At 42.3% G+C, this 27,332-nt stretch overlaps 1 protein-coding gene across 5 annotated transcripts in view; it reads right to left on the reverse strand.

Moving 5' to 3' along the window:
* Positions 1-38: 38 nt before the first annotated feature.
* The window catches only part of CCDC149 (coiled-coil domain containing 149), a 57,422-nt gene continuing 30,128 nt past the window's right edge, over positions 39-27,332 (reverse strand). For 3 of the 5 annotated variants that reach the window (XM_081207757.1, XM_081207756.1, XM_081207759.1), the window contains 9 exons: positions 24,631-24,747; positions 23,519-23,691; positions 22,020-22,092; positions 20,994-21,078; positions 20,505-20,649; positions 18,294-18,370; positions 13,014-13,046; positions 8,606-8,710; positions 39-2,077 (listed from right to left, as the gene is read on the reverse strand). In XM_081207757.1, the coding sequence (XP_081063883.1) occupies positions 1,497-2,077; positions 8,606-8,710; positions 13,014-13,046; positions 18,294-18,370; positions 20,505-20,649; positions 20,994-21,078; positions 22,020-22,092; positions 23,519-23,691; positions 24,631-24,747 (1,389 nt within the window). In that variant the 3' untranslated portion in view covers positions 39-1,496. The remainder of the gene's footprint in view (positions 2,078-8,605; positions 8,711-13,013; positions 13,047-18,293; positions 18,371-20,504; positions 20,650-20,993; positions 21,079-22,019; positions 22,093-23,518; positions 23,692-24,630; positions 24,748-27,332) is intronic. The other 2 variants (XM_081207758.1, XM_081207755.1) reach the window with 2 other exon arrangements.

Raw genomic sequence — 27,332 nt, forward strand, 5'->3', positions numbered from 1 at the left:
GGATTAATCCGCTCTCCAATTGGTTTTAAGTTCTAGGAGTGAGAAATGAACATTTACAGGCAATTAGGTTCCCAAGCCAGCAGGAAAATTGCCTCTACGGCTGGAGGCCCAGACAAGCTCTACAGCTGCTGAGATTGTTTCTTATTGGGGGTGGAAGGGGGGAAACCAAACCAAAAAACACAAAAATCAGGCCTCCCTTTAGCTCCACAGCTGCAAAATATCCACAATAAATATTACACAGCCATTGTCCTACCAGGAACCGCAAGGAAACACTTCAGAATCAGTGGAAGCAGGCTATGGAAAGCTTTGCTCAGCAGGCCCAGGAAGCCCTAAAGACTCTCTCCCACTGGAAGCTAATTGATTGCCACCACGGGAAGAATTGAAGAGAGAAAATGGCTACGAAAAAAGAGTAATTTCAACTATTATCCACAAGGCTAATGGATCAGAAGGGAAAGAAAAATATATACTTCCCTTCTGCACAGGTGTACCTTTTGAGCTTAAACGCTGCTCAAATGAAAGCAGAGAAGGCATCCAACTTCCAACTCTCCCATGGTTTAAGCTCAAAAAGATGTCATTCTGACATGGACGAAGTTCAACTTCCATTTCTAGGCCAGACGAACTCCATTTGATACAACCCAAAGTATCAGTCATAAGAGAGATGGGGGAAGTCAAGAACTGAAGTTGCAGAAAAAGTAGAGAGAAGTGGAGAAAGGGGGGAAGGAAGAGGAAGAGAGCGAGAGCTCACAGTTTGCAAGGAAGATGGGACAGAATAAGGGGAAAGAGAGAGGGGTGGTAGCACATACATGGCCAGCATGGCCAACCTTGTCAATACGCTGTTGTGCCTTAGTACTTACTGGAAAAAGCTCATTCAAAATAGAAACAGCAAAATAGGCTGTGTGTTTGTGTGTCTGCAAGTAATTAATCCGATGACCAGACACTGTGTATGTAAAGCCACCAGTTATATCAAGGCAATTTGCTGTTTAGTATTAAACTGTGTGTGCCAGGAAGAATCACCCCCCCACCCTGAGAAACCAAAAGCTTGATCATTGAAGCCTTTATGTTTTACCACTTCTGATTCTGTCGGCTTCACCAAAGGCAACTCCCCCCCCCCCCTTTGAGGTTCCAGGCTCTTAAGATACATTCAAACAGGCACTGCACCAAAAATTATACATACTAAAGAGACAGAGATGTAACTGACGTGATAAAGCATAATGATGGGGTGCTAAGTCCCATTATTCTCAATTATGTCACTCTATCTAATAATGTTAATCGCAGCAAATAGCAGAGGGCAAAATTCTGAAAGCCATCATTTTAGTCTTGCTCCTTTTTTTCACATTTCTCTAGGGTATGTTTGTTTGCACATACCAAGTGTTGGATGTGTGTATGTGTGTGTGTTAGGGGATCTTTCTCGACAGACAATCAAGGAAGCAGCTGGGAGAAGCTTGAAGAGACTGGGGACACATCCTTTCTGAAAACAATCCCATGGTCAAAAAGAGTCACGGTGAGCCCAGATCAGGAGCACTGTCTGTAACTGTCACAGCTGCAGGTACATTATCTGGAATGTCACTGAAATCTGGAGTTGGGGGGGTCTGCTTTTCATCATCCTCGGCGTTCCCTGTGTCACCGCTTTCATCCTTTTTGTCACAAAGATTCTCAGTGTCGCTTTCCGAGGTTCCTGTCTCTTCTTCCACGGCCTGCTTCTCGTTTGTGTGTTTGTTCTCCCGGAGGTTGCAGGGCTCTGTGGAGTCAAAGGGAGGAGGGCTGGGCAAGGGGGATTCGCCTTCGGATGAGCTGCTGAGCTCTGGCTGACCTGCTGCCTGGCTCTCTGTCAAACATTCTGCTCTGCTCCCTTCCAGCTCTGCAGCTGCCTGCTCCTCTGTCAGCTTAATGATTTCATTCCCAAACCCATTTGCATCGTCTTCCTCAGAAGGAAACTGGGGTAATGATGGATGAAAATGATTGGTTTTGTTACCGTTGTTTTGGTTTGTGCAGGAATCATCAGAAACTGCAGCCGTTTTTTCTGGGAGTGTCAATTCTGTTTTAACGGCGCACGTTTCCTCTTGTTCTCTGGTTTCTTCTAGAAGAGAAAAATGGGGAAACATCACATTTATGTAGATATAAAGCACAGTTCCAGGTTTGGAGGGGACCAGGAAGCAGGCACCTCCATAACACAAGACAGTGAATTGTCTTGAAGCCTGTCCTCAGGCATTACACCCTTTTCATGAATGCCCTCTTGAGATATTTTGAACTAAGCAGGAAAGGTCTCATCCACAATGAGATGTAGGGGCAACAGTATAAATCTCAACACAGAGGATTTGAAGATCTCTCCCTTCAGACAATACTCAGAAGAACGAGGAGGGTTAAACACTATTCAATCTTTTCTTATTGCTGCCTTTGAACGTCCAAAAAAGTCTCTAAGAATGACCCAGTCCTTAGTTTGCTATTTCACTCAATGGGTCGGTTCAGATGTAACAAGAACAAGTGTTGTGTTCATGCATTTCCTGCTCCTGGATCAGCATCTGGTTTCATATCCTGGTAAGTGGTCTTGAGATTAAACCACAGTTTCCCGGTTCAAATATAATGGTTTAACAAACTGTGGTTTAACAAACTCCAGGGAGTTTTAAATTGTGACACGCAAGAGAAAGGAGGAAGAAGTGGGTGGGCATATAATTCTCAGTCTAAAACTCTATGGTTTGTTAGAGCAATTATCAGTACATCTGACCTAGCCCAGTGGCTCACAATGGCATTTCCCATTCAATTCACTTTCCCACTTACACATTACTCTCAGAAGCATCTTCTATGTGGCTCCTTCAAAGTTACTCCACAGAAAACATGTGCCAATGATTTCGTTCCTCATCCCACTACATTGTGATCTCTGTCCTGCCGGGACACCAACCCCATGGAAGTGAAGAATATACCCAGCCTTGCCATTTCCAAGAAGCGTGGGAAGAAGTGATGAGAGAAGGAACTAGACTAGACCTTAAATTTTCAGGAGGGGGGAAGTTTAGTATAGTAACAAAGCTGAACTGACACTTACTTGAATTCATGTAACACACTCTTTAAAAAACAAACCCCAATTACATTGAGTCTGGAGACAGCCTGAAGTTACAGTCAAGATGTCTGAATCTCTTGAGTATTAATTAGTATGACCACCGTTTAAATGCTGTACTTTTAATATTTGGGGGCAGATAAAACAGGGGAGTGTGGAGGAAAAAACGAAAAGGAAAAACAAAGTAGAGGGACAGAAAAAGTATGAGAATTTAAGGGAAGAAAGTTTTATTTCCCATTGGAAATGCTAACTGCAGAACAGAACTTAATAAATAATAAACAAAGGATAGCAAAGAGCATCACAGTGTAATGAGGTGGTTGGGAAGGCTCTATTTCTGCCACTACCTTCTGTATGTTGCTCTTCAAAACAACTCGAGAATTCAGAAAGAGCATAGGACAGAGGTTTTCAACCTTTCTGAGTCCACAGCTCCCTGAACCAATTACATTCTTTCTGCGGTAAACCTGTGGGGCTCGGGAACTAATTTATGTCACCCCTTGCCTGCAGAGCTGGCAGCCTCTCACCCTTTTTCAAACACCCTCCCTGGTCTCTGAGATGCGCCCCCTGCCCTCAAAGAGAGGTGCCTGCCAGAGGCACCATTTGCCTGCGGAGCTTATAGCCAGGGCTGCTGCAATAAACAGCTGTGCAAACCTTGGGGAGGCAGAGAACTGAAAGATGAGGGAGGGAAAGAAAGAGGGACAGAGGCCAGTGTTGTCCGCAGCACCTCTGGCCATCATTCAAGGCACCCCAGGGTGCCATGGCACACTGGTTGGAAACCACTGGCATAGGATACCAACTCACACACTGTAGCACCTCAGAAAACAAGTGCAGGATCTGCATTTTGAGCCCCCTCTTACAGCATTAACTCTCTCTCTGTGTGTGTAAAGCTAACAAACTCCAACTCTGAAAAGTTCTAATTTTCCATATGCAGAGCTGTTTTGAAGGGGGGCGTTTTGATATCTGATCCGTCACCTCAATTCTGAAGCAGAGAAGGTCTTATGAGAATTGTGCTGAACCCTAAACCCTCAGATTTCGTGTTCCCCTTAACAAGTTCTGATGCCTGAAAGCTGCTGCGATTCTCAGCAAGCTGAATTCAACATTCAACACCTCTTGTGCACTCTGGAAGAATCACAGCGCACATGACACCGATTTGGGCATTCAGTTCCCCAATGTGATTAAGAGTCACGTGAGGAAGAGCAAAGAAAGGCTGGCTGGCTGGCCCCATCCCCTCCGCCGTGTCCCCAATATTTGGCCCTCCTCCTGCTCGCATGCTAAAGGACCGAATACTTGCAGCAGGGAGCCCGCTGTACTCATCAGGGCTGACCCACCAATGAGGCAAGGTGAGGTGACCACCTCAGGCGGCAGCACATCCGGCCTCCAAGGGATGCCTCGCCCGCTGCTGCTGTGGGTGCACTCCTGCCTTGTTCCTAATAAAAGAACTTTATCCCCCACTTGTTCCTGATGTAGGTCTTTGCCTTTCTTCCCTGGCCAGTAGGGCCCTGCCATTTTCTGCTATGCCTCAGGGGCCAAAATGCCTTGGGCCAGCCCTGGTACTCCAGAGGCTTTGCTGTGAATGAGAACCATTCTTTTACAGGATTCTAAATCTGGCACAGAAGTTTCCAAGAACGACCACAGGCTCCTTCTTTCAAGCGCATGGAGAGCAGTGGACCTGCAGATCTGACAGAGGGAGTAAGGCCAGCGAGTGCATCTCTGCTCTTTCTCATGCACTTTTAACAGAGCGAGAGGACCTGAGCATACACAACACATAGATCTCCTATTTGGGTAAGTTCACATGTGATTTATCAACAGAGAATAAATTATGATTGCAAAGGTTGATTTGGTTCCATGAACTTGGCTGAGGGCAGCATGCGTCACAGGAACAAGCTGCCTGCGTGATCTCTCTTTATCCACAAGTTCCACTACATAGTTGGCTCCAAAAGAACAGCCAAGCCTAACCACTTTTAAGATGAAAATCCAGCTCATTCACGGAATTAAAAAATAAAAAAGCGTAACTTTGATCAGATCGGAACAGCCACTGAAATGCATAGGAAGTATGTATTTGCGGACCCTCACTTCCCATTTCTGTGTATCTTCTATTTATTTTAAATCATTTACAATCTACTTATAGTTATTATACGTATAGTCTTATTATAGTTATAGTTAAAGCTATGGTTTTCCCAGTAGTGATGTATGGAAGTGAGAGCTGGACCACAAAGAAGGCTGATTGCTGAAGAATTGATGCTTTTGAATTATGGTGCTGGAGGAGACTCTTGAGAGTCCCATGGACTGCAAGAAGATCAAACCTCTCCATTCTGAAGGAAATCAGCCCTGAGTGCTCACTGTAAGGACAGATCCTGAAGCTTAGGCTCCAAGACTTTGGCCACCTCGTGAGAAGAGAAAACTCCCTGGAAAAGACCCTGATGTTGGGAAAGATGGAGGGCACAAGGAGAAGGGGACGACAGAGGACGAGATGGCTGGACAGTGTTTCCGATGCTACCAGCATGAGTTTGACCAAACTGCGGGAGGCAGTGGAAGACAGGAGTGCCTGGCGTGCTCTGGTCCATGGGGTCACAAAGAGTCGGACACGACTAAACGACTAAACAACAACATAATATACTTAATATTTTAAAACTCTCTAAGCAGTGTACAGTATAATATTCTGTAAGAAGTATCCTTGAAGATTCATCTTAAAACGAATAAAACAGTGATATAAAGTCATACAAAACAGGAATTAGAATTTATTCATATACAGTGGTACCTCGGGTTAAGTACTTAATTCATTTCGGAGGTCCGTTCTTAACCTGAAACTGTTCTTAACCTGAAGCACCACTTTAGCTAATGGGGCCTTCTGCTGCCGCCGCACCACCGGAGCACGATTTCTGTTCTTATCCTGAAGCAAAGTTCTTAACCTGAAGCACTATTTCTGGGTTAGCAGAGTCTGTAACCTGAAGCGTATGTAACCCGAGGTACCACTGTAAAGGCGTTCTATCCCAAACCTTTCCTGCCACACCATTTCAAATTCCAATACTATGATCAGAATTGACTGTGCAAAACTGAATAGCAGTATGCAAAGTAACCACATGCTCATATTATTAAATGCTGAATTTCTAATTTTCTTAGTGCAAAATGTGTGCTTAATATACAAACAGCCTTGATTATAGCTGATCCAAATGCATTAAGATACATGGGGGACCTCCAGATCAGACTCCGAGAGGGCAGTAAGGTGTGGAGAAAAGTTTGCTTACTTGTTAGTTTGATGGAATGATTGTCCCTGGAGCCTGTTAGATAATTGGGGTTAGTCTGCTTGCAATATTTTATGATGGAATGGTTAATAGGCTACTTCAAATTACGCTTATTTTCTACTAGAGGAGAAAAGAAAATCAGTTTGCCAGGTTCGTGGAACTAAATCAACCTTGGAGTCAGATTTTATCTGACATTGCAATAGATTAATAATTAAAAAAATCAAAGAAAAGCCATGTTCTAATTACTGTGAGGAAGTAGTACGAACTGTATGCTGTGCATCAGACCTGCGTGAATAAGAATTAGAAATGAAGGCCAACATTGTATGAACTTTAAATAGTGTTGGCCACATATAAATAAAATATTTGTATTTTTCCGTTCAGACTTGCCTATTCCCTTGACTCATGAAGACAATAGATGAGCTGCGGGAGACAATCAGCTAACACTGCCTGACAAGGAACTCTCTGCTCCCCAACCCAGTCAAATTGGAACTATCATCCCCATGCCAGTGTTTTCCTGTTTGTGCCCGTTTTTGGTATACCCATAATGTGTCTCGACTTCCTCGATTGCTAATTTTAAATTCAAGGAAATTGCAAGTATGGTTGGATGAAAATCTGCTTTATTTACATACTTGGGAGTAGCTAGAATACCTCACCCCTCCAACAATCTGATAAATTCTTCTTTAATCTGATCTAAACCAGTCCTTTTGACCAAACATGGATTTCTACTGCAAGACATCCTATACATATCTTGTCAGAAGTAAGCCCCACTGTGTTCAGCGGGACTCAATCCCAGGTAAACATGTATAGGTTTTCAGCCTGTGTTAACACATCCCTTTTACACTTTGCACAGAATGAGGTGATACGATTCTGGATTGCACTACCTCAGACCAGAGATGGGGATTTAATTATTTTTTTTAACAGTTATCAACATCAGAAAATTTCTTCTGCAAGAAGCTACCACATCATGGGGAGGGCCATGCCAAACCTTTCTCCCTGATGTGGTGCTTTACTTTGTGCAGGGACTTTTCTGAAGTGACGTCCTGCCTCTGGGCTAAAGCAGCATGACTCAGAATTCTACCCCTTCCAGACCGCCATGCCATTGTGCAGAATGCGGTCTCTTTACACCGCCGTGGCAGCAGGCGAATTACTACAGCACGGTTACGACAAGAGTAACATGAAAAGCCCCAGCCCGCATAGGAGGAGTCTGTTCTGCCGTTCCTACTCTTGCAAATGATCACCCAAATTCTGGATTGGATCGTGCAAAAATTAGGCACTCTGTGTTAATTTCTGTTCTTATCACTGTGCAGCTGCTTGGAGTCACAAGGCTCTGTTTACATTCCAGAGACCTTCCAGGCTGTTGGAAGTCTCACGGGAGAGGAGACGGGATGTGACGTTAGTGGTTTCCTGTTCCTTTGTTCAGTTGCTCTCTGCTTTCATAGAGAGAGGATGTCTTTTCTGTCTGCGTTGCTTAGAAATAAAACTCTTTGCAATGTAGCCCAAGCCTCTCGTCTCTTTCCTGTGCTGGAAACTCTGCTGAAGAATGTGCCTGAGGCCTTATCAAAGGCTCAGGTCGTTAAACACGTCGGGAGGCGATTCCGAAGGACTCGGGGGAAGAAAATGAGCTTTATCAGCTTGGCCGAGCGGAGATCCGACACTCTGTTGCTCTCCCATCTTCCCAAGACAGTGACTCGCTGCTGCTTACAGAGAGGGGCAAAGTTGGGGAAGCTCACTGTGGTGCATGGTGACAGGAGCTACAATGCTGCACCATATCTCACCCTCTTGGTAGGTGGCAGTGACCCACGGTGTTGGAAGCCAGGACATAGCTGTCAACTTACAGATTTGAAAATAAGGGACCAGCAGCCTCGAAAATAAGGGACCAGCAGCCTCGAAAATAAGGGACCAGCAGCCAAAATAAGGGATTTTCTGGGCACAGCTATGTTCGACTTCTGAGCCCTTCTGAGCCAAAGGCAGAAAGCCCAGCCAGCAGCCAAATGAAGCCTCATCAATAAGGGACAGCAGCAGGACAATGGCGCTGGGATAAGGGACTGTCCCGCCAAATAAGGGACACTTGACAGCTATGAGCCAGGAGAGTGACAGAGACACACACACACCGCTGCCTCACCAGCCACCACTGAGTATTGTTTCCTGTCCCGTGGCCATGGGCTTCTTTCCCACGCTATTCTGGTGGTGCAAAAATGAGACAATGCAGGTATCTCTAAACAGCTTCATCCTTATTTCCCCCTACACCTTCAAACTCTGTGGCACAAGAGACGAATCGCCCTATGCCAGCCTTTTGCTATGACTTCCAGATGCTTACCTTCTGTCTTCTGCTGTGGCTTATCTGCAAAAGATAGCAATGGTGATCGAGACCTCTGGATAATGGGCATAGCGGGGTCACTGAATGTAATGGTATCCTTGCCACCTGCAAGTAAAAGGGCATGGAAACATGAACTCTCCAACACAACTGAGAAGTTTACTAATGCAACGTTTTAAACAGTGAGGCTACATTTAAATAAACACGTTGTATACACCCAACAGGCATATTTTAGTAGCTCTGCTCTATAGAAAAGGAAAAGCTATGCTATGAGCCAAAATATGTACTACAGTTCAACTGCATTAAAACCAATGAGACCATTTTGTATGAGCACATCTGGTTAAAAGATGCGATTTCCTCATTTGACAATAATTTAAAGAAATAAATCACAAGCTAGATGCGTTCAACTGCAACCCAACCCTATCAGAAATTATGGAAGTATCTTCTGTATAAAGAGTAATACTGATACAGATAATATATCTGTTTAGATTTTAGGTTCACAGAATTCCTCTTCAGGCATTCAACCTACATGGTAAGCAAACATGGGGGTGGGGAATGGGAACAAACACTCAAGGTCTGCTTCTCAGTTGCTGCTCTGATTCTCCAGGTTTCTAAAGCACGCAGGGAACCTCCATTAGAAACAGGAAGTTCCTCCCCCTGAGTTCCTCCTTGAGTTGGAGGTTGATCAGAATGGTGTTAACATGCTCCTTCAATGCCTCCCTCCCACATGTTTACTTAGCATGCCAGAAGAGGAACAGAGAAATGGCTTTCCTGAAAAACGAATGTTTTTTGAAGTCAGATCCATGGACAGGAATTCATGCACATATGTACAAATGTGCACAAACATGTATCTAGGATCTTTTTCTTACAACCATCCTGGAAATGCTGAATTTCCAATATACAGGGCCCATTTTAAACAGGAAACTGGTGCAAAAACATTATTCCTGTGGCAATTAAAGATACTGCTTTGAGGTTGCTCCTATTTTGACCTACCTATGATTTACACATCTTGAGGCACTTGTGTATAGTTCATATGGGGTGGGGGTAGGGAACTGGACAAAAATGTAGCCTTAGGGAAAGGAAAAAGCGGTAATAGGCAACATTTAGACGGGAGGAGTGATCTGGGTATACCTCCAACGGGTATATTTCAATGGGTATTCAGCCAGGGGGCTACTTTGAAAAAGCAAACCAATGAGCACAAGGTGATTTATCAGAAGAGGCCTGAAAAACCAGACTTGCCTTTACAGAAGATTAGAATAAGATACCAATCTGTGTAAGAATATATTGCAAGAGCGTTTTGGGAAATTTCTACCACAGCACCTACTAATACAAGCATCTTAGGCCAAATATGCTAGATATTATCAGGATTTATAAAAATCATTTTAATGGACGATGGATATCTGACAACTGCAATATAGATTAGCAAATTCAAGCTGGGGGTGGAGTGTGGATGGGGAACAGCATATGCTATGGATTTCAAGTACAAATATCATATCACCTTTGAACTCGCTGGGTGGGCTTAGGTAATAATGGATTTTCTGGGTTGTTGAAGAGATTACTGAGATAATGGTGCTGTAAGTATTGTTATTTTACTGCTACCACCTATTTATTTAGACCCACTGTCCAATTAATGAGAATTTCTTATTACAGCATTACTTGGACCTTTTTAACTCCTCATTTTTGTAGGATGTTTGACTTTTGCAGGCCATGATTTCTAAAACCAAAATTTGTGTTTTCGTCTGCTTTTATCTTGGAGCATTCTGAATGAGTCCTTCATTAAGTCTGTATTGGACTTTGCCCTCTTAAAAATCAGCTCATTTCATTCCCAAGCCTTCATTCCCAAGCCTTCTAATAGAGAAACAAGCAAATGCCTATGCAGCTGGGGCAGATGGGTCAACAGTATTTTTGTAGCGTGCCAAAACCCTCAAAAATTGACATTCCGTTTTACCTTTTAAAATGCTACTGTTCCTATGTGTCTCCCAATGTGTGGCAAATTTTGTGGTCCCTTAAAGCATGCACCATTTAAACCATGGGTAGGCAAACTAAGGCCCGGGGGCCGGATCCGGCCCAATTGCCTTCTAAATCCAGCCCGTGGACGGTCCGGGAATCAGCGTGTTTTTACATGAGTAGAATGTGTGCTTTTATTTAAAATGCATCTCTGGGTTATTTGTGGGGCAAAGGAATGCGTTCATTTCCCCCCCTTCAAAATATAGTCCAGCCCCCCCCAAGGTTTGCTGACCCCTGATTTAAACCATTAAAAAAACCCTGCTTCCATATGCCTCTAACCATGATACTGTACTAGGAGGCCAAAAGTGTGTTTTTTATATATATATTCCTCTGCGGAAGCTACTTCTTCTTTTTTTAGGAACAAAGTGCACCATCTCTGTTTCATGTGTTTGCATGCAACACGTAGCTAGTCCCTCAGAATAGCTGTACTACTGTTTCTATATTAAAACAGTGACCCCAAAAGTATTCTAGGGAGAGCTATTGCCTGACAATGCATTATGCCCTCTCTCCATCAATGTTTATTGACTCCAGTAGAGGCTGCTATACCAGGGCTCTTCCCTGCGCAAGTGTCACCCCTTCCTGAAAGTGGGGCAATGTTGGCATGGTGTAGAGTCCTACAGGCTTCTCGTTTATCACCTCAAAATGAGAGTAGAAGGCTGAGTAGCTTTACTTTTCTGTTGCCTTGTTCATTATGTGTGTCTATTCTGTGTGGTTTAGCGCATGGAAACATAGTTTGGTAACTTCATCAGAAATCTAAAGGGAAATTCCCTCTACATGTGGAGGGGGGGGGAACGCTGAAGGGCAGGTGTTAATCCTGGTCTCCAAAGACTAACGAGGTTTTTCAGCTTTACTACGTAACACATTATACAGGACGTGGGTGGCGCTATGGTAAGGTTACCAGATGTCCCGTTTCCCGGGGACAGTCCCCAGATTTACCAATCAGTCCCCATACAAAATCCATTGAAGTTGAAAAGTGTACCCGGATTCATTGAAAAAAATCTGGTAACCTTACACTATGGTCTAAACCACTGAGCCTAGGGCTTGCTGATTGGAAGGTTGGTGGTTTGAATCCCTACGCTGGAGTGAGCTCCCATTGCTTGGTCCCTGATGCTGCCAACCTAGCAGTTCGAAAGCATGTCAAAGTGCAAGTAGATAAATAGGTACCGCTCCGGCAGGAAGGTAAATGGCGTTTCCGTGTGCTGCTCTGGTTCGCCAGAAGCGGCTTAGTCATGCTGAACACATGACCCGGAAGCTGTTTGCAGACAAACACCGGCCAGTAAAGCGAGATGAGCGCCGCAACCCCAGAGCCATCCACGACTGGACTGGTCAGGGGTACCTTTACCTTACATAACACATTTCCTTTACAAGACTGAATGGAGGAACATACAAGAATCTGGTCCTGATTAAAATTAAAGATCTAACAAATGAAAGAGGAAAGCAGGAACCAACTCACGAATCTTCAAAAAGAAAAGTTAAATTGGCTTGATTCAAACGCTTGGATAAAAGGAGACTTTTTGTTTTTATCTACATACTTGCTTAGCATGTGTCGCACTCCAAATATCTGAATCAATATTTTGAATGGCTAAAATAAGAAACATTTTAACTCAAGTATTAATTAAATTAGGTTCCTCTTATCTCATCTTTGCTATGATCTGTTGTACATTAAGTTCTTGTCACAGGGATACTGTCAAAAACGGCATCCCCAAAAGGGTGACTTTGCCACCTTCCCTATACAAGTTTTGCAATGCTCCTACTAAAAAAATGTGTACATTAAAAATGTGTACTATATTGAGCTACACCTTTGGTCTATCTATTCTGGTTATTTAATTGGGGCTGTGAGGGATAAATCTTGGAACTTTCTACATGCAAAGCTTGTTCTCTACCATCCCGGCTGTCCTTCAATGCGTGAGGATGTAGAAACCCTGAATGAGTTTGGCATGTCCACCTTCTCCATTTACCATCAGTGTCTTTGTGTTCCATGATGTTTGGATCTGGAATGCGTAAACCAGATAGCAACACTCACGGAATTAAAATGTAAGTAGCAACACTGGGTGATATCCATACTCATAATTGCTGAGTTAAAGGGAGGGGAATTGTCTCGACTTACTGCTTGTCATTTTTTATTTTTTTAAAAAAAGCTACAAAATCACATCGTTTTGCACAACCCGTGATTATATTCAGAACTAGCTCGTATCCTTCCTTATTACCATTTCTCCCAATTAAAAATAATTTTACAGTGTTCTGTATTTCTCTTGTGGCCATCTAACTTACTCGGTTGAACATCTTAATCTGACAGATATAGAAAAACATTCAGATAACATTTCCATTTATTTACATGCAGTGACAATATTTAATGCACCGCTAAGATTTGTTACTAAAAATACATATGTCAAACAGAACCTACTCCCAAATCCCACTGAGACATTGTAGCTCAGGCCTTCAGGCAGCAAGGAAAAAAGGAAGGAAAGAAAAGTTATTATATAAATATTAATTTGATGCCTAAACAGAAATAATAGAACAAAGGTATTCTAAAATCATCGTCTTTTTTTTTTTGCTAGTGTTCTGTTTTAAAGGCCAAAACACTCTATTTAGTGGATTATGAGCTACTTGAAACAGAAGACCAAACCCTAGAGTGTGAGCAGCAATTGACTACAAGCCAAGATGAAAAACCATAGTTTGAGGTGGGTCTACATACCATGCTCTGCAGTCACCATGTTTAAGCATTGTACCTCTACCAAGCAAACCATGGTTAAGGCATTTTCGCTTGCAAGATACACATACACTAGGAACAGGGCATGTGTGAGCAAGCTCAACTTTGGTTTCAATCCATGTTTGGGATCTTAATCAAGATTCAAGGAACAATGGTTGTCAGGCCATGGAAAAGGTCAAGCTTCAGGAAGACAGGTTCTGGGGTGAGCTAACTAGCAGACCAAGTAGGCCAGGAAGCAGCTGTGCAGATCAAAATACACACGGGTTCAAACATGTATCAAAACAGGCAGCGGTCTGGGCAGAATCAGAGGGGTCAGAGGAAGGTATATAATCAAAACCAACCAAGTAAGTTACTGTGTGGGAGGGGTGGCAAAAGTGGTGGTGTGCTCTCACAAAGTTCGTACAGGACATTTTTTTCCTGGCCAGAGATTTCAACTACAAATCCCAGAATCCTCAGGAGGAAACTGATGCCATGTGTGCCATTCTCAACAAGGTTAAGACTCCAAAGGAAATGAAAACACAGTGTCAGTTTTCAGCTGAAGATTCTGGGATGTAGTCTTGGTCCACAGCAAGAAGGGATGATCTGCTGGGGTCACCGAGCAGCTCTGTGTTCCCCTGCCCTGACCTGTTGTTGTTATGTCTAAATTTGCACCCTGTCTTTCCCCCAAAGGAGCCCAGGTTAACTTCGTTGGCCTTGGGGCAGAGAAAGGGGGAAGCAGGAGTGGTCATTAGAACTGGGTCAAAGTACAGCCCTAATTGCAAGGCTGTCATTGCCCTGATCCCAATCTCAAGCATCCAAGAAGGGGTGCTCACTAATGTGAGCACAACTTCACACTCATTAGCCTAGTTGGAAGCCTCAATCAATGCACAAAGTTCAGTCCACCAATCTTGCAACGGAAACAAGAGTATGGATAGTGTAGGAGGCAAGGCACCACACCCTGGCTGCAAGGAAATGCAATTTCACAAGGCCTGTAGGAGCTGGCACCAAGAAGACCTGGGCTATAATCTACAGACAGGGAAACATGGAGTTTATTAACAAAGATGAAGCTATCTGCAGGAGTGGCACTCTGGTTTACTGGAGGGAGATTATGTCCCTTGTAATCAATTATAAAATGAAGTATAGCAGCAGAAAAGAAATAACTAAAGCAAGTGGAGTAGAATTAAGAACAGAAATATATACTCAAAATGATCATGTGGGCTATCTAAATTTCCTGGTATGTATATTTCAGTCTTCAGGGGAAGATCATAGGTGTGAGTGTGGTCTGAATTTATGTTTTGGGGTTGCTGGTTGTTGTTTCTTTCACTTTTTTTTTTTAAGCAGCAACAACAACAGTATCCTAGATGCATATAGAAGACCACAATTCAATCCTGCTTGCTATGGGTACATATCCAGTAGCTGAAATTAGCTGCCTGAATCCTGCATAAATCGAGACTTGAACTCACTGTGCATCAGCTGGTGTGTGGGAAGTTCAACGCTGCTTTATGTAGTTATTACCTCTCTACTCCAGCAGTCCAGCTTTGTCAGGTGGATGGGACCCCCACCTAGCGATGGGGAGGCTAACACCTAATTTTAATCTTACTCCTGCTCTGAGCATCTATGCTTGCAGAAGTGAGAACATAGTTCAGAAGTGATAACAACCAGTCAGTCCAGTAAAACAAAATTCGTTTACTGGATCTGCATTTCTCAACCTCATCTAAATATTCATTATTATTTTTTTATTTATGAAAGCAAGCGGCAAAAGGGATTTATGGATGTCAGGGCTTCTGAATAGACCAGGGACAAAACAAAATGCATTCAGGCATGCAATAAAATATGCTAGGTAAGATATTCTTAGTCATATGCTAACTTTTGATATTAAATACCATAAAGGCAGAGAAAACTGTTTAAGAGTTATGAAAAGAGTCTACAGTTTAGTGAAAGCATTTTCTTGGAGAAAAATGACAGTTTCAATAGTTTCCAGGCTGAAAAGTTCAGCAGTTCCACACTGATAATATTTTATATACCTTATTATAGCTACATTATATGCCCTATTCCATCAATTTGAGTGTTCTTACATAGTCAACCAATAGGCAATTACAGCAAGGCTCTTGATTCTGAGGTCCACTGAGATAGTGCATAAGCAAATTTCTAGACCATTCATTATTTATGCTTGACAACCATCATGGTGATGAACTCGATAGAGGGAAGTTGTGATCAGCCAGTTTGAGATCGCTATCTGACCGGGCCAGGAAGGACTTGACCTCACTCTAAATGCCCTTCTTTTGTCACTGAGATAAGCACAGAGTTATGTTATCACATCTTCTATATGTTCCCTGTTGGTTGGGGTCATGCTAAAAAAAAGAAAGTAGTTTTTCTTTATTTAGAAGAAATGGACTAAACCTGTAGCTGACCAGAGAAAAGGGCTACGAACACAAAAGGTGAATGATTATGTGTGATCTTTCCAAGGAGAAATTTGCACACACATAGCCAACATTGCTTTTGTGCTGAAAATCAAGAGTCAAACATTCAGCATAGCCATTAACTATTTGTTAACTGTTCCGTCATGTGAACTAAACACTCCTCAAAATGCTGATGTCCTCCATAGACACGACAATTCTCAAGGATGTGCATACTATGCAGCAAAGTTTATCAAAAAGTCTGTGCCATGAACAATATACATTCTGCAGCCTATACTGACTATAATAGAGGCAGCCAATGTAGCACTCTCCAGATTGTAACAGAAAAAAAATTAAAATGTTGATCTGCATAGCAAATACATTGTCCTAACAAGAAGGCACAATTTGTAAAGCGAATTTCAGGAATATGTTTGAAGTAGAATAAAATTATAATATGGGGGGTGTACACCAAATTTTATTAATAAAATTTCAATTGTGTTATTGAAATGTATCTTTTAAAATAATAGATTTAAGCTGCAATCCTATACAGGCTGCGACCATTTTGCGTGGGGATTCCGTTCCTGACTGCTGTGATTGTCAGCGGGAGGGCTGGGCAATGCTAGGTTTTCAACATCGCGATCTGTCGCCAGCCATAGGGATCTGGGGATACACCGCAATGTTAAAAAAACAAGTTGCACTGGCCCCAGCACGCAAGGTGCGGGGTGAAAACTCCCTCAGTTGTCACTGGGGGGGGGGGGCTGAGGTGCTTTCACCCCAATGTCTCGTGGACTGGGAACAGTGCAGCTTCTTTGTGTGGCTCAGGTGGGGAGCAAAAAGGGTCCTGCCCCCCCCCCAGCTTTCCACTGTTCTTGATTTGAGTTTCTACTGAAATTAGGCTGCATTTTAATGTTGTATTTTAATCTTGTTTTTAAGTTGTATTTTAATCATTTTTATACCTGGTGTTAGCCGCCCTGAGCCCGGTCTTGGTTGGGGAGGGCGGGGTATAAACAATAATATTAATAATAATAATAATAATTCCTGCCCCCCAGCTGAGCGAGCTGCATGCCTCTCATTCTTGCATGCAAGGCATCAAGGCTTGCTCACCTGGGGGTGCGCGATACAGCTTGCTCCTCCCTCTGCGGTATGAGGGGCAGATTGCGATGGCGGCTTCACCTGGCAGTATATCGTGGGTGAAACCGTTGCTGCTACGTTCCCTCTGCTGCTAGAAGCTTGATGTTGAAAGCGGCGCTGATCATAGAGGGAGTCAGAAGTGGTGTTGGTTTCATCTGCAATATATTGCCGGGACACGGGTGGCGCTGTGGGTTAAACCACAGAGCCTAGGACTTGCCGATCAGAAGGTTGGCGGTTCGAATCCCCGCGATGGGGTGAGCTCCCGTTGCTCAGTCCCTGGTCCTGCCCACCTAGCAGTTCAAAAGCACGTCAAAGTGCAAGTAGATAAATAGGTACCGCTCTGGAGGGAAGGTAAACGGCATTTCCGTGCGCTGCTCTGTTTCGCTAGAAGCTGCATAATCATGCTGGCCACATAACCCGGAAGCTGTACGTCAGCTCCCTCGGCCAATAAAGTGAGATGAGCGCCGCAACCCCAGAGTCGGCCACGACTGGACCTAACGGTCAGGGGTCCCTTTACCTGTTTTAAAGCTGCCATCGCAGTCTGGTCCCGGGTGTTGTATCAATACATTGCACAGGCCTAGTCGGTGGAGAGCCCATAAGCCACCTCACCCTGTTACACTTGGCCCGTTCTGCTCTCTTCCGGGTCCAAAAGGACCTGTGTGTCGACAGACACGCAAATGGTTGCTGTCTGTAAATACTTGCTGGGGAGTTAAGTCTCACTGAACTCAATGGACTTTGTCCAACCAAATCGCCCTCAGAGCAGAGCCACTGAAATCAATGGACTTCAGTGAAAAAAGCCTACTGATTACAATGGCTCTACTTTGAGCATCACAACCCAGTGAGATTCAGTTCTAAATGCACATGTATAGGGACTGCATTGTTAGAATTGTTTTAGCTTTCATTTCCCATGTTCTTACTATGCTTTAGGCACATCTGCATGGTAAAGAAATTAAAATAAATCCTAACGCCCAGCTCTCCTGAAACTAAACTACTACAGAATTGCATGTTTGAAGGCTTCTGTGTCAAAAAGGCCCTTATCCCTGGAAAGCTTTTATTGGAAGGACAAAGTTTTCACATAGAGAGAGAAATCACGGGCAATCTCCTGGTGGCATTCCCAGGTAGTTTTTCTCCTTAAGTCTGACTAGCCTACACGTTCAGAAAAATTATGTGGCAAGATGTGATTGATAAATGTAACACATCATTAATTATGTTGTCAAAGAACCTTTAAAATGCTTCCATTTCAGAAAAATCTAACTGTTATGTGTGAAAGAAAACAAAGATTTCTTATTCAGTAAAAATATTTTCATATTACTTTTCTTATAGAGACTAAAAAAACAAACCCTGCAGCAAATGAGGAAAACAATGCATTTTCTAATGTAAACAGCAGGTTTCTTATGAAATGCACATTTAAAAATGTCCTTATGTTCAGATACCCCCAAATTAAGTACGACTATGAATTCTGACTTACCTGGAAGACTCCACAAACCAGAGACTTCTAAAGTCCTCAACTTTTTCTCCAGTTCTGCTACACGATTGCCTAAGATTCTGAAATGAAGATAAAATGTTCCATGAAATGTAATTAAAAGTATAGTAATATCACCATGGATGGGCATGTGCCCTGTTTATATTTGATGGGTGATATCCAATGATAGGTGATATTCAGTGTCGTGAGAGAAGACATCCGCTTATGATACACAAATTTACATTTAAACGTATGGTATAGATTAATTCACGTGAAATACATATATTTTTTCCACATCAGGTTAGAAACGTCTCCAATATATCAGAAATTATTCTGAAATAATATATGTATGACATGCCCATGCAATCCACCCACTCCTGAAATTGGTGTACAATCTCAAGGCTTGCTTGTATTCTGCACATTTGCAGACTACATTAATGGGTTCACTTCTCCTTCATAATTAATCAGAATGCATTCCTGCATATTTGCCTCAAATCCACTGATCTCGTTACCATACATCCAGTCTACATATGAGCAAATCCTATGGAATCTGCAGTTTACTTGACTTAACTACTGTAACAAGGAATATGTAGTATTATTGCAATATGTATTTACTAGTGACTGTAATTAAGGATGTGTTGAGGAATTCAATTTTTGTGAATTCCAGTGTGCCCTGACCTAATCTATATGTCTTGTGCTAATGTGTACTCCTCACTGCAACTTGATTTTACACTTCCTAAATTGTTCCAATGCAGCTAGTGAGTAAAAAGCCAAACCCTATAGTTTAAAAATTGTGTATTTTGAAAGAAAAGAGTTTTTAAAATATCAATATTTTGAAAGAAAATATCTCTGTAATGCTAATGGAACTGTACAGTACACCTCGAAGGAATGCACATTCGTGTTTATCAAGCCACAATTGTGAGTAACTTTAAAAATGTAACGTCAAGGGTTAACATAATATGTTTTGGTAATATATTCTGAAACCATGCTGCTGTGTCAGAGCCACTTAAGTTTCAGCATCCTGCTTGACTTAGCCAGTAGCGAAACCTAAGCACTTCCATTGAAATACAGTGGTACCTTGTCTTGAGTCTGCCTCATTGAGCAGCCATGTTGTCGAACATCCGCAGCAAACCTGGAAGTACCGGAACGGGATACTTCCAGGTTTGCTGCTCACACATGCGCAGAAGCACAAAACACTCTTCGTGCGTGTGCAGAGCGGCGCTTTGTCGTGCGTCCTTTTCGTCTAGCGTCCAGGGCTCTGGAATGGATCCCAGTCGCAAAACAAGGTACGATCCAGCGCTGAGGGCCTTCTGGCGGTTCCCTCATTGCGAGAAGTGAGGTTACAGGGAACCAGATAGAGGGCCTTCTCGGTGGTGGCGCCCACCCTGTGGAACACCCTCCCTTCAGATGTGAAGGAAATAAGCAGCTATCCTGCCTTTAAAAGACATCTGTAGGCAGCCCTGTTCAGGGAAGTTTTTAATATTTAACGCTGTACTGTTTTTAACACTTGATTGGGAGCCGCCCAGAGTGGCTGGGGAAACTCAGCCAGATGGGCGGGGTATAAATAATAAATTATTATTATTATTATTATTATTATTATTATTATTATTATTATTATTATTATTATTAGACTGTAACAGCATATTCTTTCCTTTATTAGCCCTGCCACTGAGTCCTTCCTGTTTCTCTATGTTGGATTTTAGACCATAAGCTTCTTAGGGTACAGAATAATAATAATAATTTATTATTTGTACCCCGCCCATCTGGCTAGGTTTCCCCAGACACTCTGGGCGGCTTCCATAGAAACCAAAAAACACTAAAATATCATACATTAAAAATTTCCCTGAACAGGGCTGCCTTAAGAACTGTCTTCTTGTGCTATGCAAAGCCCCATGCGCATAGATGGTGCTAATAATGCTGGTGATGTCAGCAATATGTATCTCTCAAGACTGATGTACTGGGTTAACGGCAAAATAACTACAATTTCACAATTCCATAAAGATGCACACCCACATTCACATTGTTTGGCGTTTTCTCTATACCCCAAGATAAAAGCCTTTAAAACGAAATGCAAAACAGATTTTGAACTAAGTCAACTGAAAGTTCGAACCCTGTATGGGACAACCGCATATTCTTGCATTGCAGAGGGGACTGGAATAGATGAACATTAGGATCCCTTACAACTCTGCAATTCTCTGTTTCTGTGAAAGTGCCTACTTGTTGGTTTGCCTTTGATGCTGAATGACCATGTTTTTCTCATGGATTGTCTCCAGTAAAGCAGTAGCCAAAGATTTAAGGTCATAAATGGACTGTGGTGTGGCTGGCAGGCTGCATCCATGATCCTCTGATAACAACTCTTGGACTGGAAAAATAAAAACAAAAGAAATACTGACTTAGTTTTATGGAGATAGAAGCCTGGAAATGACACATCAATAGACATTGGGGGCGGGGAAAGAATCAAATTCTATTCATTATTACTGCAACCCCTTGATCTGTTTTCATTGAAGCCCCGGAACAGCAGTTCTTAGCTTCTCTCACAGAAATGGTGACTTTTTGAGGGTGTTCATTGTATTGCTCAAAGTTATTGCAGTATCTCAAAGTGAGAACATGAATACATGAACACAATCTTCGCTGTTTTGCTGAAGTCTCAGAATAGCAGTTCTTAGTTTTCAGAGAGAAAAGGCAAGACAAAAACCAATGCAGTACCTTGCTTAGCAGAAAGGACTCCAGTTAGTGCACTGCTATTTGACTTGCTGTGAGACTTGGAATTTTTCCTCCTCTCTAGTGCATTCTAAAACAAACAGCAATCAAACAATGGTAATTTGTTTTATTATATAAAAAAGGGTTTTTTGAGTAGAAAATGTTGACGTAACTTTTGATTAGACTGAGAGATTAAGAAATCAAACTTTGGTCCCTCAAACTGTCCAAATTTATTTATTTATTAAAAATTTGTGCATGAATATGTAACCAGCAGCAAAGAGTAACTTAACACAGCATCCATGTTGTCTGTAAGGTTTCGCCAAATGGAAGATTATTTTGCTACATATTCACACCCAACTTAAGTAGAAAACAGAGGTACATAGGAAAAGATTTCAGACATCCTGGATATTAATCTAAAATAAATATCCCACTATATCACAACAAAAAGTATTTCTGGTGTTTTTATATTGTAAACTACCCTGTGATCCTTGGAAGAAGAGTGGCATATAAATTAAATAATAACAATAAATAAAAGAGTCATTTTCAGAATACATAAGCAATATTAATGGTCGCTTTCAATTGAACATGATGGATAAATCATTTTATTGTTGAAAAAAATCTAAACAGATTTGGGCAGCTGAAGAATTGTACAGAATTCTTTTACAGCAATTTCTTCTGTAGCAATTGCATTCTCATGGGGGATAAAGCTAATTGAGAGCTATCTTTTCTAACAAGCAAATAAAACATGTTTTAATCACTATGGGTATGTGATTAAGCCTTCCAATACTAGCAGAACGTATAATGTTGAAAACCTTTATGTAAAAGAAAATAGGTCAATTACAGGTACTAAAATCACCCTGCAGGTCTCTATGAGCACAGCAAAGGTGTGGCACTCTATATTTTTGTGAATGAATTAATCTACTTTCTAATCAACTCTCTGAATGTGTAACAAGACGGAAAACAAATGCAGGTGGAGACCACAAACACATGAATGAAACTAATTGCATATTTTATCACAAAAACAAAATCTACCTTATACTTTACAATATTTGATTTGAGAATGTTGACCTCTTCTTGAATTTGCTTTAATCTCTCATGAAGATATCTGGAAAGTCAGAAAACAGACTATATTACTTTCATGAAGCTGTTTATCTATTGAGCCATTTTAAAAGGTAACAGAAAGTAATGCAGAGACAGTGAAAGAGCTGAAGTTTGTAATTTGCTTATTTAATTAATTAGCAGGATTCATGTACTGGTTAAGCATCAACAATCTCTAAGTGGTTTACAAAAAATATACATTAAAAATATCAATAAAACCAAATTTTAAAAACAAGTTGACCTAAACATTTTCAAAGCGTAAGTAAAATCAGCAGCTTAAAAAATACCATAATAAAATAAAATCTCATGATCAAGTATATGTCAAGTTTACATGGATGGGTAGGCTTGCCTAAAAATGTTTTTTAGCAGACACAGGAAACAATACAGGGCACAGTATCAATGGGGAGGGAATTCCAGAGTGTAGGATCAACTCCTTCTAAGCGCAGAGCGGACATTGTGTGGCACTTGTAAATGTGCCACTTCTGCAGAGTGAAGAAGTCAAATGGACATACATGGGGGGAGGTCATCATTCAAGTAACCTGGCTGCAAGCTTTAAAAAGTTTTATGCGCTAAAAGCAACATCTTGAACTTGGAACAAATTAGCAGCTCAAAAAATGAGGCGACTCAAGCTGCAATGGTGAACTGAAGGATTCACCCATCCCTTGCTAAGCCCATTATAAAACAAGCCCACCAGAGTCCTGGCTCAGTTCATGATGGTCTTGCCACCAGCTAGACCAACCCATTAAAATTTAATATTGAATAAAATTGGTGACAGTGGACAACTCTGTCGGGTACCTCACTGGAGTCTGTATTTCTCTAGCCTTGTTTTATTGACCCAAATTGAAGGAGTCAGATTAGTGACAATCAATTTAATCCTTGAGATAAACTTCGCGCCTAACTCCGTATTTTGTAGAACCTGAAAGTATTGCCACACTATTCTATCAAATACCTTTTCCACATACAGTGGTACCTCGGGTTACATACGCTTCAGGTTACATATGCTTCCAGAAATAGTACTTCAGGTTAAGAACTTTGCTTCAGGATGAAAACAGAAATCGTGCTCCGGCGGCATGGCAGTAGCAGGAGGCCCCATTAGCTAAAGTGGTGCTTCAGGTTAAGAACAGTTTCAGGTTAAGTACAGACCTCTGGAACGAATTAAGTACTTAACCTGAGGTACCACTGTAATTAAACAGCTGGGTGGGGCTTTTTAAGAAATAGTGATAGTATTTAACAGCTTCTTATACTTGATGTTATGTTACTGGCTTTATTTAAAAAAAAAAATGGCTCCAAAGTCTTCTGGAGTATCTTATTGCTTTTAAACTAAAATTGAGAACTGTGAAATACTAGCAATGCCTTAATTTTTGAGGTGACCCTTGTGAATGCTATGTGGCCCATTCTCCCGATAAGTTATAACAATTTCTAAACAAACTCACCTGTTCTCCATACAAAGAGCATCAATATCGATAATGCGGTTTACATGTCCTCCAAGAACATGGTTAAGCTCCTGATTTAATCTGTCAGACTTATCTTGGTAAGAAGAGCGCTCCTCTTTTACATCCTGTAGTTCATCCAATGCTGCTTGAAGATCATGTTGCAGAGTCTCAATCTGACAAAAAAAACAGAACTCAAATGCATCACTGTATTCTGTTGAATATTATATTAACCTATGTGCAAAATAACCTGTTTCTGCAAGCAAACCTTTAAAAAAGAGAAGTTAATAACCAAATTAACGGTAAAGGGACCCCTGACCTTTAGGTCCAGTCGCAGACGACTCTGGGGTTGCAGCGCTCATCTCGCTTTATTGGCCGAGGGAGCCGGCGTACAGCTTCCGGGTCATGTGGCCAGCATGACTAAGCCGCTTCTGGGGAACCAGAGCAGCACACGGAAACGCCGTTTACCTTCCCGCCAGAGTGGTACCTATTTATCTACTTGCACTTTGTGCTTTTGAACTGCTAGGCTGGCAGGAGCAGGGACTGAGCAATGGGAGCTCACCCCGTTGCGGGGATTCGAACCGCCGACCTTCTGATCAGCAAGCCCTAGGCTCTGTGGTTTAACCAACAGCGCCACCCACGTCCCTAATAACCAAATTACATCTCTCCTTATGGTAGGGAGTCTGGCTGAGGCAAAGGAGGAAGCTAAGGAGTAGCAATAGGCAGGAGGGGAATTTAGGCAGCATTTCACCCCCAAACCCTTTTAACTATTAAAACGGGATTATGTCCCAAAAGGAAATACTTCTTCACACAACACATTTATTCATGAAATTCAAAGCCCAGGTGTAGCAATGGCCATTAGAAAGGAACTAGACAAATTTCCTGAGGAATTTGGAGAGGAATTTGGATTTCATGCTTTGCTTGTGGGCTTCTGGGTAGCATCCAACTAAATGCTGAAGGTAATTGGATGTCAGATGAGGTGATGTCTGGCCTGATACAGCAGGTCTCTTTATATGTTTTTACTTCTGCCCTACAAACAACTCAAGATCCAAAAATATATTCTGGCAGTACCAGGAATAGATGTACAATTATAAGCCATGCTCATTGGTAAGTACTTGTTCTCGGGCTTTCTCCAATTGCTGGACCAGGTCTTCACGTTCATGTGGTGCGAAGTGGCGTGCCCCAACCTCCTCATCTCCGAGTCTTTGTTTAGCTATTGTCATCCTAAGGAGCTGAAAGAAACACCAGCAAGTTAGTGCTTGAATTAAGACAGTTTAATGAGGGTTAATGAAGGCAGTATAAGGGATGTTCCACATTGTGGCGTTTGCCCTCCTAGGTGGGTCATAAGGAAAGGGTTAAATGAGTGTGAAGTGATTGGCCAGTGGGAACCCAAGGGGAGAAGTTAGAGTTAGAGTTGTTGGGAAGTCAGTTGGGAGTTGGAGAAGGAAGAGGGAGGATAAGTCTGTGGGTTGGTCTAGTTTTGATGTGAGAGAGTGAGTGAAACTGTTAGGATGAGTCAGATAGACAGTTGGGATAATCAGTTAGAAGTTATTAGGAAGGTATAGGCCGGTATAGAAACTAAGGATAAGAAACTGACAAGAAAAATTATCTGAAACCATAAACTTGTTCATGCTTATAAAATAAACTTGATTATTTGTTTTAATGTTAACAACTGTCTGGACTCGATGTGTACCTGAGAGAAACGGGTTGGTGGCAGCGAGGAAGCAATCACAGTGGTGGCACAGGGGTCAATAGACTGTCAAACGTCAGGGGACCCTGCGTGAACGCCACAAAAATGGTGGCAGAGGTGGGATAACAACTGTCTGGACTCCGTGTGTACCCGCGAGAAACGGGTTGGTGGCAGCGGGGAAGCAATCACAGTGGTGGCACAGGGATCAATAGACCGTCAAATGCCCAGGGACCCACACACATATACAGAGATAAACCTAGGTCTACCACCAACAATGCATTTAACAGGTAGTTGTAGCCAATCACAGGCCCCCCCAAATGGGCTCTTGACTTGTGTGATACCCATTTATGCCATCAGACACATTTCTCTGGCCAGATATCCTCTATGGTTGGTAGAAGAGTAAGTGAGCATTGCATAACTCTGTACTTAAGGTGATGTGTGGAGGCCTGGGTGCAGTTATCTCACCTCAAATGGAAGAACCCAGATGCAAATCAGGTGTACGCAGGTACAGCCTCATACATTACTATATGGTGCACTGAAGGAGTATGCTCACCTGTTCATCTACCATGCAAAGAAGACTGCTAGGTGGTTAAGTCTGTCCCATTAGGCAACATCAAGCAATGGCTTCCATGTGCAGAGTACCAATCACAGACCGGAGGAATAGCTTTAATATCGTCTCATACAAAATCCTTTTTACATTGTGACAGTTCTTATGTTCTGCTGTGATGAATCAATGCACATTCATGCATGAACTACTCTCACTTTTGCCCCTAAATGTCCCTTTTTCTCACTGTTGTAGTGGAAGCATAACAGTACAGTGGTGCCTCGCAAGACGAAATTAATCCGTTCCGCGAGTCTCTTCGTCTAGCGGTTTTTGCGTCTTGCGAAGCAACCCTATTAGCGGCTTAGCGGATTAGCGCTATTAGCGGTTTAGCGGCTATTAAAGGCTTAGCGGATTAGCGGCTAAAAGGCTATTAGCGGCTTAGAAAAAGGGGGGGGGAGCGGAAAAAAATCGGAACACTTGCAAGACGTTTTCGTCTTGCAAAGCAAGCCCATAGGGAAAATTGTCTTGCGAAGCAGCTCAAAAACGGAAAACCCTTTCGTCTAGCGGGTTTTCCGTCTTGCGAGGCATTCGTCTTGCGGGGCACCACTGTATGTTTAAATCCAAATCAGTCTCCAATATGTACAAAGCATGTGTAATATTATTGTTTTTGTTTAAGCACTTATTTCTATTATGGACTTTCTTTTAATTGTGCTATTAGGCTATGTGAGTACATCAACAGAAGAACAGGATATATAAATATATGATGATGATACAGATGTCTGTGAGTCCTGTTTTATAACAAATGTGTGCACATGTGAGGGGCAATCTTCTCACCACTTACAACTTCCCTATTCAAATCTTATCTGCCCGCAGCCCATTTTCCCCTTGGGTGGGTTACGATAACAGAAGCAAGCCTGACTTCAAGTAAAGCACTTGGGGAGAATGGATTCAGTTTGAGGGTTAGGCCAGACCTGCAGCTCTCCAGATGTTTCTAAACAACAATTCCCATCAGCCCCAGCCATCATCCCAGGAATGATGGGAGTTGTAGTTTAGCATCACCTGGAGGGCTAGATTCCCTCCCAATTCTTGTCCATGTGCCCCTCCCAGCACTTATACACACTTAGACCATACCCATTTAGTCAATCACCCATCTCCTACTACCTTCCTGAGAAAAACCCCACCCCATCCTCCCACTATATATAAGGGTCTGGTGACTTCTGTTTCAGAGTATCTGAAGAAGTGTGCATGCACACGAAAGCTCATACCAAGAACAAACTTAGTTGTCAGTGTTATGTCTCAAATAGCCCTCAGGCTTTCTTTCAGTTTTAGCTGGAGGACAATTATGAGAATAACAACTAAACACATATATAGATCATTTAATTATTTTCTTAAACTTCCCTATCAGTAGTAGCAATAATCTATCCATACTATCACTTTTAAAAAATACCTACAGCCTAAAATATAAAGGCAAAGGACCCCTGGACGGTTATCTCGCTTCAGGCCAAGGGACCTGGCATTTGTCCATACACAGCTTTCCGAGTCATGTGGCCAGCATGACGGGACACCAGGACGAGTGCCAGAGA

Source organism: Podarcis bocagei (assembly GCF_964188305.1).
Source record: "Podarcis bocagei genome assembly, chromosome: 9".
In the NCBI taxonomy this organism is placed as follows: domain Eukaryota; kingdom Metazoa; phylum Chordata; class Lepidosauria; order Squamata; family Lacertidae; genus Podarcis; species Podarcis bocagei.